We start from the raw sequence: 18077 nt of genomic DNA, 5'->3' as shown, positions 1-18077 counted from the left end.
AACCCTCTGTGTGCTTAGTAAGTTACTTAGAGATGCTTTAGATGGGATTCTTCTGCTGATCCTATAAAGATAAAGTTTGGACCTTTTTTTCCTTGGCTGTACCTAGGCTTACTCAACTGTGGTAGCTGGTGATCTCTTCCTCACTTCACTCTATGYCACTGGGGTAAGGAAAGACCAGAGCACTCTCACCTAGAGAGGAGTTTTGACTGATGCTTCTTTCCGTACCTGGCTCCATACCTGTTCTAGTAAAAGAGAGCACGGCACAGAGCGGAAGACTCATACTGTGGGTCTTGCTTTGCAGAGGTTAAGAGGAATATTTGGAACTGCGGCTTGAATACAGGGATGAGGAGTACAATGTGAATAGGAATTGCGTATTTCTATGTTTAATACTGCTTATCAGCTCTCCCTCAGTGCCCTGACTTTTCTCGTTGTGGCAACAACAGTAGTGACTAACAGTAATGAACTRCATGTTTGATGCTTGTCTTTGCTGAATTTGGAAGACCCTAAAGCAAGTGGTGAATTGATCCAGTACACATAGGAGCCTATATTAATGCCCCATTGCAGAGAACAATTTTAAGTCTAATGATTCATAATAGCAATGACTGCTGCTTTATTGAGACTGTAATTGCATTTAATTGGGATGCCACAGGTGATTTAGTAGTTCTTTTTTCCTTGCACATCTTGGTTTCATGCTGGTTTCTATTTGTTTGCTCTTCTAACAACATCATCATTAGCTCTCAGCATAGCTGTTGTATACACAAAGAAAATGATCCATGGTGTGCAGTAGACTGGGAATTTACATCTGCCCTCTAATTCAGAGGTATATGATTCYGTTAGTGGATCATTCATTATTCTGTGGGGAGACAAAAAATGAAAATATGAGAAGGGTTTTTTGTATATGTAATACAAATGTGGTGTATAGTCTTAGCCTTTTGGAGCCTTTGAGACTTCTCCCGAAGATTTTAACAGGACTAGTATTTTGCCTGTTTTTTTTTTCAGTTTTTGAGCRTTGATCATCACATATTTATCAATGAAATTTCAAAGTAATTTATGTTATTTTCTGATTTTTACTACATGGACTTATTTTGGGAAGTCTAGCAGTACAACATCCATACAACTTATTTTTTTTTCCTTGTATACAGTGATTTTTTGAAACTTAGTATGTGTTGCAGTGCAATCTATTAGGAATTTTATGTGCAATTATAATTTTATATATACCATGAGCATACCATGAATAACTTTTTTTTTCCAGGAATTCTAGAGGTTTTACACTGTGTGTTGGTGGAAAGCCCAGAAGCTCTGAACATTATTAAGGAAGGACACATTAAATCAATTATCTGCCTTTTGGACAAACATGGAAGAAACCATAAGGTGAGCAAAGAAGAGACAAGCTACAKTTAAGAGAACATTCATGATCAAAGAAAGCTGGTTGTTCTGTGTACAACTTAGATTCCAAATACTTCAATAGTGTATTGATAATTAGGAATGAAACTTACTATGTAGAATGAATTTCATAGCTATAGAGAGCCCTTACATGTTTTCCAGTAAAAAAGGAATATAGTGTTATGCTACCTGAAGTGATTCATATGGATTATTAACTCTTAGCAGGAAAAATATTTAGAATGTGAAGAATTTTTTTTCTCCTTTTTCTTTCTTTTTTCTTCAGGTTTTGGATGTCTTGTGCTCTCTCTGTGTATGTCATGGAGTAGCTGTGCGATCTAATCAACATCTAATCTGTGACAATCTCCTGCCAGGAAGAGATCTACTTTTACAGACACGTCTTGTCAATCATGTGAGCAGGTAAAAAACAAAAAATGATCTGTATCTGTGAACAAAGTGGAGTAAAACTTGTGGTTAAAAAAAAACACACAGTCACTACAGAAAACCTATTTAATTCCCAAAACTTTCTTTAAGATATTTTATTCTTAGTAGGATTTTAAATGCTATGTGCAATATTCTTATTCATTAGGATAAAAAAAGGATAAATCATAGGCAGCTGATGCAAGCTAAAGCAGGTCTATACTGCTTTAAGTCAGAAATTTCAAAATTTCTTCTAAAAATTCTTGTACTTCACTGTCTAGATCTAGCTGTTCYGTCAAAGTATCATCAACCAGTGGTTCGTGATTGCCTTCTTCCTCCAGTGTTGGTGATCTTGTAAGCACTTACTTTATCGAGAGCTTGAATTAAGGCTAAGTCCGAAGAATCTGACTTTAAGTGAAGATTCATGTGATCTTTCTCTGCCTCCAACTTGTGTGTGTATAAAAAAGCCTCAGTCCTTGAGTGAGAAGGAAAGTATAAAACACAGAAATAGTAATGTTAATTCAGAGTCCAAAGGATTTTATTAGATGCTGGAAAGCATAAAAATTCTGCAAATGTAGCATATAAAGAGGCCTTTTTAGGTTAAAAGAAATCCAAATGCAAAGGTGAAATGAACTGGACGATTTTATATCTAATGCTTTCTTTCATATATTTCATACACACATGTGAACCCCCCCCACATAATATATGCAAAAATATATGTGATACATGGAAAGATGGTGAAAGTAATAGCAATAATTCCATATTGCCAATAAATTTGAAAATTGGTAAACAAAAATCACTAAAGAAAATCTCTATTAAAAATACGAGAGAGGAAATGAAAACATACAGGGACTGATTGTACTTGTATTATGGCTTTGGGTCTTCTACAGGGAAGGTAAAACTGTCTTTTGCAACTATGGCTGCAGAAAAAGCACATGTAGTTAATATATATTTCTACTCTGCATTAGAAAGATGTGAATGAAAACTCTCATATTCTTGTAGTGATAAGGAAAAAGGTCTCTCTTCAACATCCAGAGAGAGGAAGTACACATTGAAAGTATTTTGTGATAGAATGAGCCTTGGATAACTTGCACCAAAAATAATTAGCAAAGGAACTCTGTAAGACTGATGTTTGATGTACTTTTCCAGGGGACTGGAAAATTATGATCACAAACATAAATTTAAAAGGGGTAAATTGGATTATTAAGTTGATTAGGTTGGAGAGTCTGGACAAAGTCATGATATACCTGATACTGAGCTCAGTCAGAGAAGACAGGATTGTTGGTAATAAATAATTTACCAATGATATGATTTCTCTGGAAGACAGCTTTTGTCGGACAGTTTTTATGTGTATTTTTAAGGAGATTAAACTTTTAATTTGTAGCAAAGTGACCAGTATCTGTGCTCAATTTTGGCATAAAAACAACTCATATGCTTCTAAAAAGGAAGTATATTAGTCTTAGGTGATAAAATAAGTTATTCTATAAGCAATTGAATCAGTGAATTCTGGTTTTATACTACCTTGTGTTTTATAGTCCCTACCAACACTTCTTTCTCCTCTGCATTCCCTTCACAGGAATGCATATATGTGCTGGGGCTGGCTTGAAGGTGCATTTGTATTGATTAAGCATCTAGTACACAGAAAGAAAATATTTGTAGCACAGAAGTTACAGCACAGTCTGGTAGATGGAAGTGAAAACTGGATAAATTAAACTTAGAAGTCTGTGTATGGATAACTAACCCTTGAGAAATATACCTTGCGCTGGTATTTGATACTTTCCTCTAAGGCTTTAAGTCAAGACTGGATGGCTTTCTTAATATATAGCTGGGACAGAAATAAATCTGGAGATGGATTTTGTTAGTGAGATTCTGGATGCAGTATTACCCTAAAAATCAGATTGGAAGACCAGTCTTTTTCTCTCTCTTTTTTTCCCTCATGACCTTTAAATGTAGGACTCTGTAGTTTGCTATTTAGGTATATGTTGAGTAAGCACAGTAGTATTTTTATCTTTCAAGTATGCATCTGAAGTGCTTTGAAATCATCAGCAGKAGGAACATTTAATTGATATTAAAGATCAGTACAACCTTTGCAAATAACTGAATTTTACAAAACTTATTCTAAGGAGGGAAGAGGGATGAAAGAATTTTGAAATAGATTGACACTTTTGTGTTTTTGTAAATGTTATTCTCTTGATAATCAGTGTCATGTAGAGCAGGTTGCTATTCAACCTGAAGTACGTATTTACCAACATTTGTGTTGGTAATTATTGGTGAATGGTTGTCATTTTTGTTTGTAGAATTTAACAATTTTTTGTTAAAACAAAGTATTAATACTGGTATCTGAACAAGGATACTGTTTCAGTTACTTTTGCTTGAACTGTAATGGTCATTGTTCACTGAACCTAAAAAACTTAAAAAAAAAAAAAAAGGAAAAAAAAAGAAAAAAAGGCTTTAATTCTACTGTTCTAATCAGATAAAATAAGCAAATTTGAGCAAAATGAAGAAGCTTGCAGTAGTGCATAATTTTCAGGTGAGTTTTTAATATCCGCTTACACTCTTTCTGTTCAAGCATGCGACCCAACATCTTCTTGGGGATTAGTGAAGGTTCTGCCCAGTACAGAAAATGGTACTATGAACTCATGGTGGACCATCTGGAGCCATTTGTGACTGCAGAATCGACTCATCTTCGAGTGGGTTGGGCATCAACAGAGGGCTACTCACCATATCCTGGCGGAGGAGCAGAATGGGGAGGAAATGGTGTTGGTGATGATTTGTATTCTTACGGCTTTGATGGTCTGCATCTGTGGTCAGGTATGTTACCTTTTCTGTTTTTTTCCTCGTCATTCTGTTTTTACATCCTCATATAAGGATGTACATTTGGAATTCAGTGAGTTTGTGGTTTCAGTAGCAGCAAAGTGAATCAGATGTTTCAGCTGACACTCAGAATAATATCCAGAAACAGCATCCCGTATCAGGATGTATTTTAAGTTGACAATGCATATTTAAAAAATTGTTTCATAAAAAGTAATATAGATAAAATAATAATTTATATTTCAGCCTAGGGCTTTTCTTTTTTTATGGTAACTCTAAAGCTTTACTTTAAAACTTCAAAGAAGCAGAAAATGAAGCCTGTCAAACAGTAGTTTGGGTTTCTAATTCATGTGGATACTCAAAGAACAGCCTGAGAGATTTAACGCATAGGACTTTTGTACAGGTTTATAATATTGCTTTTTAGTTTAAAAGTTTAAAAATACTTCAGAGGTGATGAAGACTTTTAGGAATGCTCTTCTGTCATACACTTCAAGATTTTTTTGTAGTTATCTCAATTTTTTATTTATGTACATTAAGATTGTCTACTTGTATAGTAGACAATCCTCACTTGCATATAGTATGTTTGGTCAGGTAATCATCTTTAGARTATCACTGGCCAAGCTGGGATCTCATTTTTAATAGTAAATGCATATGCAAATACAAGTGGTTAAGGGACACTGGACTTAGTGTCTGAATTATTCAGATTTACTGTTGATTCTGCAAATCTTACTCTGCCTTCAAACTGGCTTAATTGAGCAAAATCAAAATAATAAGAAAGAAAACTTGTTTTCTTTTTCGTAATCCTTTTTACTTAAGAGATAAGATTTCTGTAGAATCCTAAAGTCAGAGGCAAACTTTAAGTACTTTATACTTAATGTGTTACAATTTATCTCATACAGACCTTGTAAATCTTGTTTTTTGAAACCATATCTATAGCTATTTTCATACATCCTTAATGCTTTCCATATATTTTCTACTGTAAGTAGCTCTTAAATGCTAGAAGCAATCTATTTCCTGTTCCTGTATTCTTTTGTATTTTATTTCACTTGGAAAGCACATGTGCATGTGTAGCTGTAATGCAATAGGAGATAAAATGATCCTTCAGAATTAGTACAGGACATGGTAAAGAAAACCATATATATTGCTGAATACATATGCTGCAGAAATGCGCTTATTTTCTGTATATGCTGTAAAAAATGCTCTTATTTTAGGTCAGATTTTGAAAGTAGTGTCATATGGGTGCTATATGGCTATACTATATATAGTATACTATACGTATACTATACCTATATATAGTATATATATAGGTATACTATATAGCTCTATATTTTTGTATATATGATACAATCATATATGCTKCTTTTCACCATATTGCAAACCTAAATCAGGTCTTGGATGTTACAAGTTAGGTGTTATGGAATTGATGTATACATGCTCTGTTGCTTTGTTTTCTCTTCCTCTTTTCTAGGCTGCTGTGAAACCTTGTATGATTCTTAGAAGTTTTGCTAAACGTATCTCCTTTACTTCCACAGGTTGTGTAGCACGAACAGTAAACTCCCCCAACCAACATCTGTTAAGAACTGATGACGTTATTAGCTGCTGTTTGGATCTGAGTGCCCCCAGCATCTCTTTCCGGATAAATGGTCAGCCGGTTCAAGGAATGTTTGAGAATTTCAACATAGATGGCCTATTCTTCCCAGTTGTCAGCTTCTCAGCAGGAATAAAGTTAGCATCCACTGTAGTTTTCTCTCAGTCTGTTTTTTTTCAGCAGATATAAATAGAGTGAATGTTTCTCTGGCTGTCTTCACTCTCACTTCCCTTTCTGACATCTGCTTCTTTGGCACAGTTCCTGTCCAAGATAATAAGTAAGAGTTACAAAGGAGTCCTGATGAGATGATGCATCTGTTGTTTTCCAGCACACCAGTGTATTCAGGTGGTTTGCAAATACGGCTTAGAAACAGCTTCTCTATAATTTCTTAGCTGACAATACAATGCATATTACCACTTACTTACTTCCAGGACAGCCTTTAACTATAGGAAGAAAAGCATCAATCCTTCACTATTAAAAATATATTTACCATAATCTACTTATTTTGAGATAGTAAGCACTATCTGAAGATGCATTATCTGTCCTTTCCTTAAATGGTGGTAAACTTTCTTTTCAGCAGGATGGGTTAATATGAGGTCAATTATTCTGTATTCTGATTGCTGTAGTGATTTTTTGTAAAATATCTAGTCACATTTGAGGTGCCAGATTTCCCCTTCCATGTACTGAATAGTTAGGGACTATAATATTAAAAAGACTTTGTGATGCTTCTGCAGGAGGACTGACTGTAGCAGAGCCGTGGCCAAGGTAAAGACTGAAAGCTGATTTTTGTTGGAGGCAGCGCAATGCTGTTAGGGATCATTCTGAGGCTGTTAGATGTTACAGAAGTTAAGGATGTGTCAGCTTTTGTTCCAGATGCATTGGACTTTGTCATAGATAATACAGTGMCAATAGATATATGTATGTAAACAGCACATGTTGGTAAAACTGCATGCTAGGATGCTTGCAATCTGTAAACATGGATGTTGTATCTCCTTCATGAGACAGATGTTATTCACATGCTGAATGTACTTCTGGAGAGTGCTTAGCTATAGCATTGACAGCAACTGCACAAGACACTCAGTAGATATAAAAGAAGGGACAAAATCATTCTGTTGTATTGCTAGGTATTAATTTGGCTTTTTTGAAGGGGCTCCTTCTTGGATGACAACGCTCTGTGGAGGATTTTTTGGTATTATGCCATTGCTACTTCATGGTCATCTCACTCACTTGAATTTTTCAGTAACGAACAACGTGACAAGTTTGCCATTTTGTAATGAATGAAATAATGCTTTCCCCTGCATTTCTGATAATGTAAAAAGTGCATAGGAGTTTTTTGTATTTTGTCCTAAGGATTTAGTATTCTGTGGCAGAAAAGACATAATCACGTTCTACTGAGTGATTTCAGACTCTTTTCTCAGATCTTCCTCATGGAAGGAGAGAGCTCAGAGGTTGCAGATCGGTTAATTTGGGTTACAGCTGCTCCTCTGCGAGGCTGGGAAGGTTACTGCTTGCTTCATGGGCATGCTAAGCAAACTGATCATCATCTTTCTCGCTCTTCTCCTTTAGTCTCTCTCTCTGTCCTGCCTAGAATAGYTCCACAGAAGTGGAAATTAATTAAAGAGGAAGTTAATTTTCATCAAGTTTTAGTACCTACTAAACTCCAGCACAAATTAGAGAAAGTAGAAAGTTCAAGAATGCAAATAAGTTGCAACTTCTTAAATAGTGTTCAGTAAGGTTTTTATTTTTTCTTTAACGTTGTTCAGTAGTTCTTAGGCCCACAAACTGATTACTTTTGACAGCAGAAGTGTCAGTTATATAAATTAACCCTAATATTTACAGGGTGCGTTTCTTGCTCGGAGGTCGCCATGGAGAGTTCAAATTCCTTCCTCCACCTGGGTATGCCCCTTGCTTTGAAGCTGTCCTACCAAAAGAGAAATTGAAAGTGGAGCACAGCCGGGAGTACAAGCAGGACCGCAGCTACACAAGAGACCTGCTGGGCCCAACTATCTCTCTGTCTCAAGCAGCTTTCACCCCGGTTCCTGTAGATACCAGCCAGGTGGGGAAACGAAAAGATTGTATTTTCTCTTTTAACCACAGACGTTAAAGGCCTATGTTAATTCAAACTGGACCGAGTTTGCAGCTTTTCTCCAACTTGTTTTGCCTTGGGGTTTGATTGGTTGCAGCTCAGTGCTAAGAGTTGAAAATCTGAAAAAAAAARTCAAAGGCATTGTAAGGTCTTACAGTACTTACTAAAAATTTCATGTGCTTCAGCTCACATGCACTGTAATGAAGAATATGTTTTGTTCTTAGAGTGCACAGAAGAGTATTTGAATTTTGTTATGTTTCACCGGTTACCACTATTTTGTTACTAGACAATTTTATTGCTCTTTTACTTTAAAATACAGTAGACCTTGCATTATTGTACAAAGGTTTAGACCACAGTCAGCCCTATTTCTTTATTTGGGAGAATATTTGACTCACTACAGGCAGTAAATGGCACGCATTGAAGTTATGTTTGCTTTTATTTTACTTAGTTAAAAAGACCAGTAATTCTTTAGCAGCTTTTCTGGTAGCAAAGATCTCACCACAGATTGCAAGAATGMCTTTTACACTTGACCAGAGTTCTGGATGATACAGACTTCTGGACACTGTGTGTTCAGGTTTTACCATATTTAGGAACTCATTTCTGAAAATCATAAAAAAAGAATGAACCTTGCTATTTTGTTGCCAATATATATTAAATATGGCATTCTGCATGTATCATGCAATTACTGTTCTGTGATATTAATAATTAGGGTAACTTTACCTTGATTTACAGAACTGTATGTCTGACATTTCTGAATTTTGAAGTAGATTTACCTAATTTCAAATTAGGAGATAGGATGCCTTGCTMTCCGGAGCTCACTTGTCAACTGTCATCATCATCTTTCATTTTTTTTTAATTGGAGTGTAGTTCTCAAGTGGTAGTGTTTGGCTGAAGTGCTTTTTATAAAATTGCATTGGTTGTTGCAATTTTTAGAGTTYTTTTAGCTGAGAAATACCATCAGTTTGGGTAGTTTCTGGTCATCTGCCAGAAATATATCCCATGCCATCTGGCTGTATTGAATTTAGAGCTGTTTTCCCTTGCTGGTCCAGCTCTGGAACTCATAAAAGCTTAGATTAATGTCTGTTGATCTAAGAATTCTCACTCACTTTGCGCAGCTGGTTTATCCAAAATTTGCCAGGTATGATAGTCTGGTTGGCAGTGTCAAGCTACTTATATGTAACAGCCTCTTTCTCTCTTCTCTCTTTAGATTGTTTTGCCTCCCCACCTGGAAAGGATTAGAGAAAAATTAGCAGAAAACATCCATGAACTTTGGGTTATGAATAAAATTGAACTTGGGTGGCAGTATGGACCAGTATGTACTTTCCAACTTCATTTTCAGCTAATTGTATAATATTTGGTAAATTGGTTTCCTTTTATAATGGCAATTATTTTTTCCCCTCCTTCCAAAATTAGCAAGGTTTTAAACTCCTTCCTCCAGAGGTAATTGGGAACCAACCGTGCTTWTGTTTTTCTGATTTGAAATTCTGGAATTAAAGCTGTTTGCTGCTTCAGTGAGGCTGACTGCTGGTGCAGGCACCTAGGGGATTTTCCACCCTCTTGTTTGTTCTTGGGGGTAAGAATTTTAGTCAGAGAGTAGGATGACATGGTTAAACATAGTTTAGCATATATTTTTCTTATATGCAAGGTAACTTTTTGAGCTTTTGCTAACATGTGGCAAGAGCTGTGATAGATTTCCTTTTGACTTCTCAATAAAATAGTTGCCTGGCAGAGCGACAGTGAAAACAGATATTCTTGCTTCTCCTTACTTTTATTGACTGACATAAATCTTTGAGAGTCCCAGATGGATCCAAAATAAGTGTTGCTATTTTTCCAAATGCCATTAATTTTCCCTTTCTCCTTCCTTTTCTCCTCTTCAGATTCATATATGTATTACATGCTCCCTGTGCTGTTTCTTATCTCTTTCCTAATTCTCATGGAGTATAGCAGAAAAAAGTGTGTGGCTTCTGGATTTGACACRAAAGAGAATGTGGTCTACTGTGTTAATTAGATGCTATTAATCATTTATAAAAGACATCTACAGGCTAGTTACTTGAATCCCAGATGGTACTGATTATGAAGAATTACTGTTGTGAAAAGTATGTAGAACACATAGTAGATACTAGATGTAAATTAAAAAGCTTGTATAAACATAAAGAAAAATATATATGTATTTGTGTTAATAAGCAGTTTTGGTCTTTTGAGGAATTCAGACTACATATTTAATGTAATTAGGGTATAGATATTACTTTTGATGTAGCATACTACACTACTATGAAATATTTGATTAACATAGTAGACTTGTTGGCCTTTTGGTTGCCTTCCTCGCCAGCTCGAATAAAAAATGCCAATTAAATTAATGTGACAAAACTTGCTAATTGTGAGATAATCCTACCAGCTGTGAAATGATCTCTAAGTGCTTTGAGTGTATGATTATACACCATCAAGAATCTAGGTGTAACCTTGAACACTATTTTTTTTTAACCAATTATATAAGAGGTATAGAGTTAAACGTTTATAAACATTGTAGTTCTGTTCAGAATGTAACCAGGCACTAAATCTTTTAAATTGTTCAGCTTTCATGCCCTGGCTGTAGTGCATTATTATTATAGCATATAACAGCTAGCCCTTCTGAAGAAGTGGTGTTTTTTCAGCTTTAAAAGTCTATGCCATGAAAAATCCAGCAAACAAGCTAAAAGACTGAGATTCCTTAGGTTCAAGTGTCAAATTATTCTGGAAATCTACTGTGGATTGCATTTTATRTTCCCTCCTAGATACACGTTTCATTAGATCTGTGCTTAGTATTGTCCAGTATTGCATGCGCTTCTTCTACTGAATGCATATCTGTAACAAAGCAAAATAACAAGCTACCATACCAAAGCTAGAGCACATTCTGAGGAATTTTGTTAGCTGGTTCATTAGAAACCTAAATATGAGAAGTATGTAGGTTCCCAACTTGGTATCAGTGGCATGCATTTGCCTATCTTCTTTTCTCTCAATCTTACCTATACATTTAAAGACAGTCTCCAAAATTAAGAATCTATGTGTCAGAAATTCTGTTATGTATATAATAGATTTGTAAGACAGTAGATTTYATACTATGTTTGAAAAAGGAGGGGAGAGCAACCTACAAAAGTTTAATATGTGATAAGAACATTATCTATTGTAGAGTGAAGTAAGAGTCACTAGGGGAAATTTAATTAACAGTGGAAATATGAGGAAAAAATCTAAAGTCCAAGATTTAAACTAGTTCTACTGAAAACTAAAGTGATCCTTCTTGTTGGAGACTATATTGAATCTTTATTARTGTGTATTACTATGAGATGGGAAAACAAATCTGAAAATAAATATTTTCAGTGTCCAGTTAAAGATGTTTCTTTTCTTAGCTGCTAATGATCTTGATGGAGTCATTTGACAGTTAAATTGTTAGTATTGCMTGTCCAAAGAACATTAATCCCATCAAATGCAGAGAAAGATTCCCTGGAGATTGTGAATATTTTGCAATCCAATTCATGAACAGCTGTCTACAGTTCAACTGGATAATTATTATGCAGTTAGATGGGAAAAAGAAAATATGTTACTCAGATATGTTATAGAAATATGTGAATCTTTTTATTATTTTATGAGGTTAAAACCCTAGATTGAGTAGTGCTATCTGGTTTAGTTAGCAATGTAGAAAAACACAAAACTGGTACAAATAGAAGACAATAAATAGAAAATAAATTTCAGTTAYCAGTGATCCATGTTCATATTCACTCTTTGGGTATTCATATGTGACTGACACTGAGGACTTGAAATAAGAGGAACTTTCTCYATAGCCTAAGGTGTATACGTATCCATTTTTCTTTCYCTTCTATAACACACATTGTTTATGCGCCAGTGCTACGATACAGGTTTTTTTGCAGTATGATCTTAGATACTGCATTTGGATTTATTGGCATGATTCTTCAGCTTTTTCATTTTAGAACATTTTCATTTAAAAATCCAAAGAAAAGCTCCTCTGTTTAATGCAATATGCAGGACAAGCAGTCAGTTTAAGTAAGATGGATTACATTTTTGAAAGCCGGAATTTTTATGCCAGTTTATGAGCTATCGACTTTTTTTGTTTTTTAAATGTCAGCTCTGATTCTTTATATGAGTGGCAGATCAAACAAAGCTATTAAGAACAGAATGTACCAGTCTGATGGTACCGCCTCATTGAAAATTCTGGCCTTGTTCTTTTTTAAGTTAATATAATTTAAAAGCCATCCTATATTCACCAAATGAATGCAAGTTTGAAAAAGTGCATCAATTTTGCTTATTAACTACAAACATAAACATTATGTTTTCCAGCAAAATTATCTAATTCATCAAAAGTCATACTTCATATTAGTTTTGCAGCAACTTTCACTTCACAGCTTTAAAAATTAATAATAAAAAGAAAAAAGGATGCTTTGTTAGTGCAAATCCAGTATATGGGCAGTCAGAGAGCTGGAGGTGCAGAGGGCTTTTTCGGAGCTATTAGGGAGTCACAGAAGCAGGTGTTCAGGCTTGTGATGTCCTCTCCTGTGTTGGATTGCTCTTCACTACCAACCACGCGGCAGGTGGAACTGTTGAAGCRCTCCCCAGTTTGCATCTGGTGAAGTAAAACAGATTAACTCTCAGCATCTTGTCGGCTGGCTGCCTCCCTTGAAAGCTGGGGAAGTTATAATGTCTTCAGTGGCACAGCTGTTTTTTGTCAAATGTCAAGCAAATAATAGCTCTGCGCATCCTATCAGGGGAAAAATATGCTGGGATTTATTTCTGTTTGCAGATCTGTCCCTTAAACTTTGTTACCTAATTGCGACCTTCTTATATTTACTTCATTGTTTTCAAGGTTTCTTATCTTTTAGTGTCCAGTCTGTTCAGTTTGGAAATTAATTAAATTTAAGTTCTAAAAATAAGTGCTAATGGAAAAACCACATCCGCATCCTGTATTCCCCCCCCATTCTAACTTTTTATGGGAAAAAATGCTTAAAGTATGTGTAAAAATKTTCAAAGCAATATTTTATTAATCAAGCCCTCTTACAAGACAGTTTTTATAGATTGTGTTGACTGAGCTGTAGTAAGTTGAAGTTGCAAAGCTGAGAGCACTGGAATGCTCAGTTGTCCTATCCTCTATTACAGTTCCTAACTGTGGCCAGTATTAGACTGAAGTGGTATATAAAAAAGAGAAGGTTAAAAATATTTTTGACCAAAATTTTAAGTATATAAAATGTAAGATTTTGTAAATTAGGGTCTTTATGACTATAATATCATTATAGCGCAAGTAAATTTGTCATATGTGACTGCTCAACAATTGTTTCCTGCTTGTATGCCATTGCTGTAATTTTAAGAAACACAAACATTTACTGAATTAAGGGAGAGGGTAGATTTATCCTTAATTCTGAATATCATGATTTCATGGGGTGTTTACTCAATCGTATTCTTATCAACATAGCTGTAACGATTAGATGCATATTTTTTCAGATACTATGCTGAAGATGAATTGTATACAACCTCTAAATAGTATTATATGGATAGTAAATAGTAAATTGTATGGATAAATAAATAGTAATTGTATGGATATATGTCAATTGTATGGATATATGTCAAAACACAACACTATTCTTAACCTTTGTATTTTTTTTTTGTGGACATCCATATAATAAAGTACAGAAATCATCATGTATTCCACTTTAGAGACGTTTTATTTGCGAATGCAAATTCTGTCTCACCTGAACTGAATGATTTTACTCTGAGAATAATTTTTTTTTTAATTGAAATGCTGTTCAGTTTGAGTAATGCTGACAAGATTAGACTTAAGTAGTTTGTGCTTTGGATTGTTTCTAAATTTCAGCTGGTTTTAAAGACACATTAAATTTATTTCTTTTTATATTTTTTTATTCTTTTTCCCCCAGGTTAGAGACGACAACAAAAGACAACACCCGTGCTTAGTGGAGTTCTCAAAATTGCCAGAGCAGGAAAGAAATTATAACTTGCAGATGTCACTTGAAACGCTCAAGTAAGTTCCTAGAAATTTTAAAGCTTACAGTGAGACTTTTCTACATGATTAAAGAGTTGCAATTGTAATGCCACTTATGAAATGGCAACTCAGGGACAGTTTTCATCTAACCTAAAGGAAAGAGAAGTAGATCCAGGCTTTGAACAAACCCTTTGATTTTTTTATTTGGTTTAATTATTGATAAAGCACATATTTTTTGGATGTGGTTAGTAACGGGCTTTGCTTCAAGGCTCCTTGCTCCTTTTTCTGTGTCACCATTACCTGCTGCCGCAGGGGAGAACCAGGCATTCTCTCCTCTTTGTAGATGAAAAATTAGATACGTGAATGTTGTGGAAGCTCTCCAGTTGGAGTGCTATAAAATTTGAGTGGGACGTTAATGGGTATGTACAAGCAATCTAGTTATCCTTACAGAAACCCAATTCCTCAGCTCAGCTCTGTCTGTCAAGCAGGTGTGAGTTCTTCCTCTGCTGCAAATGGGAATGGAAATGTACTTAACTAAGTAATTTTTTCCGTATGTAGCATTGACTCACCAACATGCTAAAAATATTTCTCAGACTGACTGATGCTGTGCCCCAGAGGTATATGTGGTTCCCTGGTCACTCTTTTTTTTTTTTTTTTTCCAATCGATTTTTTTTTTTCTTTTAAAAATATGGTTACTTTTTCCTGTTCACAATATTGACAAAGGATGACTTTCTGCATGTGATATTATTTTTTTCTGGAAATATTTGTCCTATATTGTCCAAAAATATGCCAGGTAAACTGAGAACATATTATAGCATTTGCATTCATAATATGAGGACTTACAGCCTCGTGGCAGAACATTTGATAGAACATTCCTCATAAAATTTCTCATAGTATTCTTTCATGCTCTGCTCCCCTGTGCTATTTACTGGTCTACCATTCACAAAGTAAACAATTACTTCACAGAAAACTTATTCATGAACCTGAGTTCACAGTTTCTCAAGGTGTATTTTGACACTATAGATAAGCATTTAGTATTATACAGAGATAAGTTGATTAGTATCGTAAGCAAGAAAATAAGTTCAAAATTGTCTACAGCTAGATATGAGAATTTGAAGGAAAGATTTTGGGACCCTTATCAACATGACGATGTCCTTTGATTCCAGAATAGTGTCTTCCATTTCAKTTTGTGAAACTGTAAAAGATAATGTCTTCAACTTTTCCTACAGTTAGATCTTTTGGTAGATTATATACAATATGCCTCAGCCATCAGAAAAGTCATACTGTCGGTGTTAAGCATACATTCATAATGTTTCACTAAATATTGACATATTTTAGTAATCTCTACATGTTTACWGATTCAGAACCCAACACTTCTAACCTGGACAAAACCAAAAAGTTATACAATAAAACTACTTGTATAAGCTTATAAATTGTAGGTTATTTTTATTTTAATTAATTTTGCTTAACATGTGTAGAATCTTTTTGCTAAACGAATGGCGTCCAAGTCACAAAGTCTTTCTCTGGATTTCAAAATTCATATGCTTACTGAGCTCAGTTTCCATTTAGTTMTTGTATAGATCCTTGTTTTCTAAAGTATGCAGTTCTAATTTTGCAACATCTAATGTTTGGGGACTAGAACAAGAATGTCAAACTCATTTCATTTCTGAAGTGGGAAAATTAATGTGTTAATCCATTCTGTTTAATATATATTGTGGTAACATGAACTGTAAACTACCTTGACTAGTTCTATAGTTCGTAGAACCCTTGAAGCCCTTTTTCAAGGGGTGAGAAGGGAGAAGAGGGAAACAAAATGTTCTTTTAAAACTTCTTCTAATTGTATACATACCAAGTACTAAATTATTTACAAATTGTGTTGAACTGTTCACTGTATTACTGAAGTAGYTGCAAGATGACAAGTATAACTCTTTACTATAATTGGATTTTTTTTGTTGGTTTGTTGCCAGTTTTGCTGCCAGCTMCATTAGATGAAAGAGGCAGAAAACAAGGAAGTTCTGAGTCATATAATCTGACACAATATTTCTTTACATTATTCTGTATATTTTTCAAACTGTTATGAACTATAAATGATACACTGTATGAAATGTCAAGAGTCAGGAATGAGTTACCTATGAAAGTGTCATAGGATTAAAATAGGCTTGCACATTGATGCTGTTTCTGCGCATTTTTATATTTATTGTGTAGATTGGTCTTTTATTTTGTTTTGCTTGTTTTTCTGTGACTGACTCTCCCATTTGTACCTATTTACTGAGCTGTATATRCGATAATTATATGCATCAGTATTATGCTGAAGGCTGCATTCAGCTGCTTCTAGTTTTCTTCTCTAGCTTCTTGAGTACTTCAGGGCTCTTTCAGGTCCCTCCTGCATTGAGGAATCTGCTTGWGAAGTGAATGAAAGTGTGAATAAAATCTAGCTCTCAGGCCCCAGTTGCCTTTYTATCCTCCTGTGGTGCTCTCATTTGTATTTGCACTGTCTTGGTAGAGATAATATAAGGTTCAAATCTCTGTTTTAAGATCACTTACAGTACAATAAAAWTAGAGTTAGTGGAGGTCAGCTGCTCTGTGCTGTTTTCCACTATTAGGTGTGTTATGCTTYTACTTATGCTGGTGATAGATGAGAGGGCTAGACAGGAACTAGGTATGGTTTATGCCAGTTAAATTTAGCTGTGTGAAGTATTCCTAGCAGGTAATATGTATTGCAGAAGGCAGACATTGCAGGTTGATTTCCTGGTATTTGACTTTTACCACCTAGTCTAAAATTGGGATTTAGAGGGCATAACGATATGATATACTTCATGTAGCTGGAACTAGAAATACACTCTAAGAATCTCCTTGAAGCATATGATTCATCTGTGCATAGAAATACTACTAGAGGTACAGTTTTAGACTCTAGTTCAAGAGTGGATAATATAATAAAGTAATAAATCTGTTGTTTTATTAGAGAAAACAAATCAAAACCTTATTTTCCAGCTTTCTTTCGTGGTGGGAAAATTGGGACTGGAGACCAAAGTTTACACTTCTGATTTCTTCTGCATAATCAATTTCAATCAAAGATATAGATATCACCCTCAGATTTTGAGAAATCTTTGATCTCCAAACATCATGACTTCAGTCAGAGTTACTTCATTCTTTCAGATGTGAGATAATTTGCATTGTAGGCCRTAGGAAAACTAAAAGGTCCTGGGAGGCAAAGTGGGAGAAAGGAAAGTTTGTGTGTGAAAAATGSTTTTTTTCTCTTATATCTTAGATAAGAGAAATGTGGGTTAGGCCAACAAAAAGAATGTACTAAGCTGAGAAGGAGCTACTGAAGCAGYTAAGTTTCACTACATTCAACAAGCTATATAGCAAAGGGGAAGAGCAGCAAATTGCTTCCCATGCTGTGACTTGCTTTTCACAGTTTAAACCTGCCTGTACAGTCCTCCATACTTTTACATTTTCTCTACCCCACATTTTCTCCCAGAGAATGTAAAGACTGAGAGATATTTTGAGGACACTGTAACTTTGCCTTTTTTTAGAGCCAGAGTGGTCTATTACCTTTGTTCAGGATTTATTTTCATTTTCCTGTTGATATTTTAGTAATGCATCTATGTTGCAAGGTAAGATTTGATAGGCAATGTTGAAACTAAATGCAAGAACAAATAATTGATTAGTAATAGATCAACTCCTGGAGATGAATGAGACTTAAGATTTATACTGTTGGATAATGTGACTCTAAAGAAAGGAAGAGATTTAAGATAATTAGAAACCTAATTAATACTGTTGAGCCTGTTCACAAGCGTACATTCTAAGGA

At 34.9% G+C, this 18077-nt stretch overlaps 1 protein-coding gene across 5 annotated transcripts in view; it reads left to right on the top strand.

The window, feature by feature from the left end:
• RYR2 (ryanodine receptor 2) overlaps positions 1-18077 on the top strand; it is a 449981-nt gene that overhangs the window by 242344 nt on the left and 189560 nt on the right. For all 5 annotated transcript variants that reach the window (XM_085298277.1, XM_085298276.1, XM_085298275.1 and 2 more), the window contains 7 exons: positions 1253-1371; positions 1667-1800; positions 4370-4611; positions 6144-6336; positions 8039-8255; positions 9493-9597; positions 14201-14304. In XM_085298277.1, the coding sequence (XP_085154403.1) occupies positions 1253-1371; positions 1667-1800; positions 4370-4611; positions 6144-6336; positions 8039-8255; positions 9493-9597; positions 14201-14304 (1114 nt within the window). The remainder of the gene's footprint in view (positions 1-1252; positions 1372-1666; positions 1801-4369; positions 4612-6143; positions 6337-8038; positions 8256-9492; positions 9598-14200; positions 14305-18077) is intronic.

This window comes from Rhea americana, unplaced genomic scaffold (genome assembly GCF_003343005.1).
Source record: "Rhea americana isolate MKP2758 unplaced genomic scaffold, rheAme1 scaffold_137, whole genome shotgun sequence".
Lineage (NCBI taxonomy): Eukaryota > Metazoa > Chordata > Aves > Rheiformes > Rheidae > Rhea > Rhea americana.
Note: the sequence above shows the minus strand (reverse complement) of the source record. Positions and strands in the feature narration are given on the sequence as shown.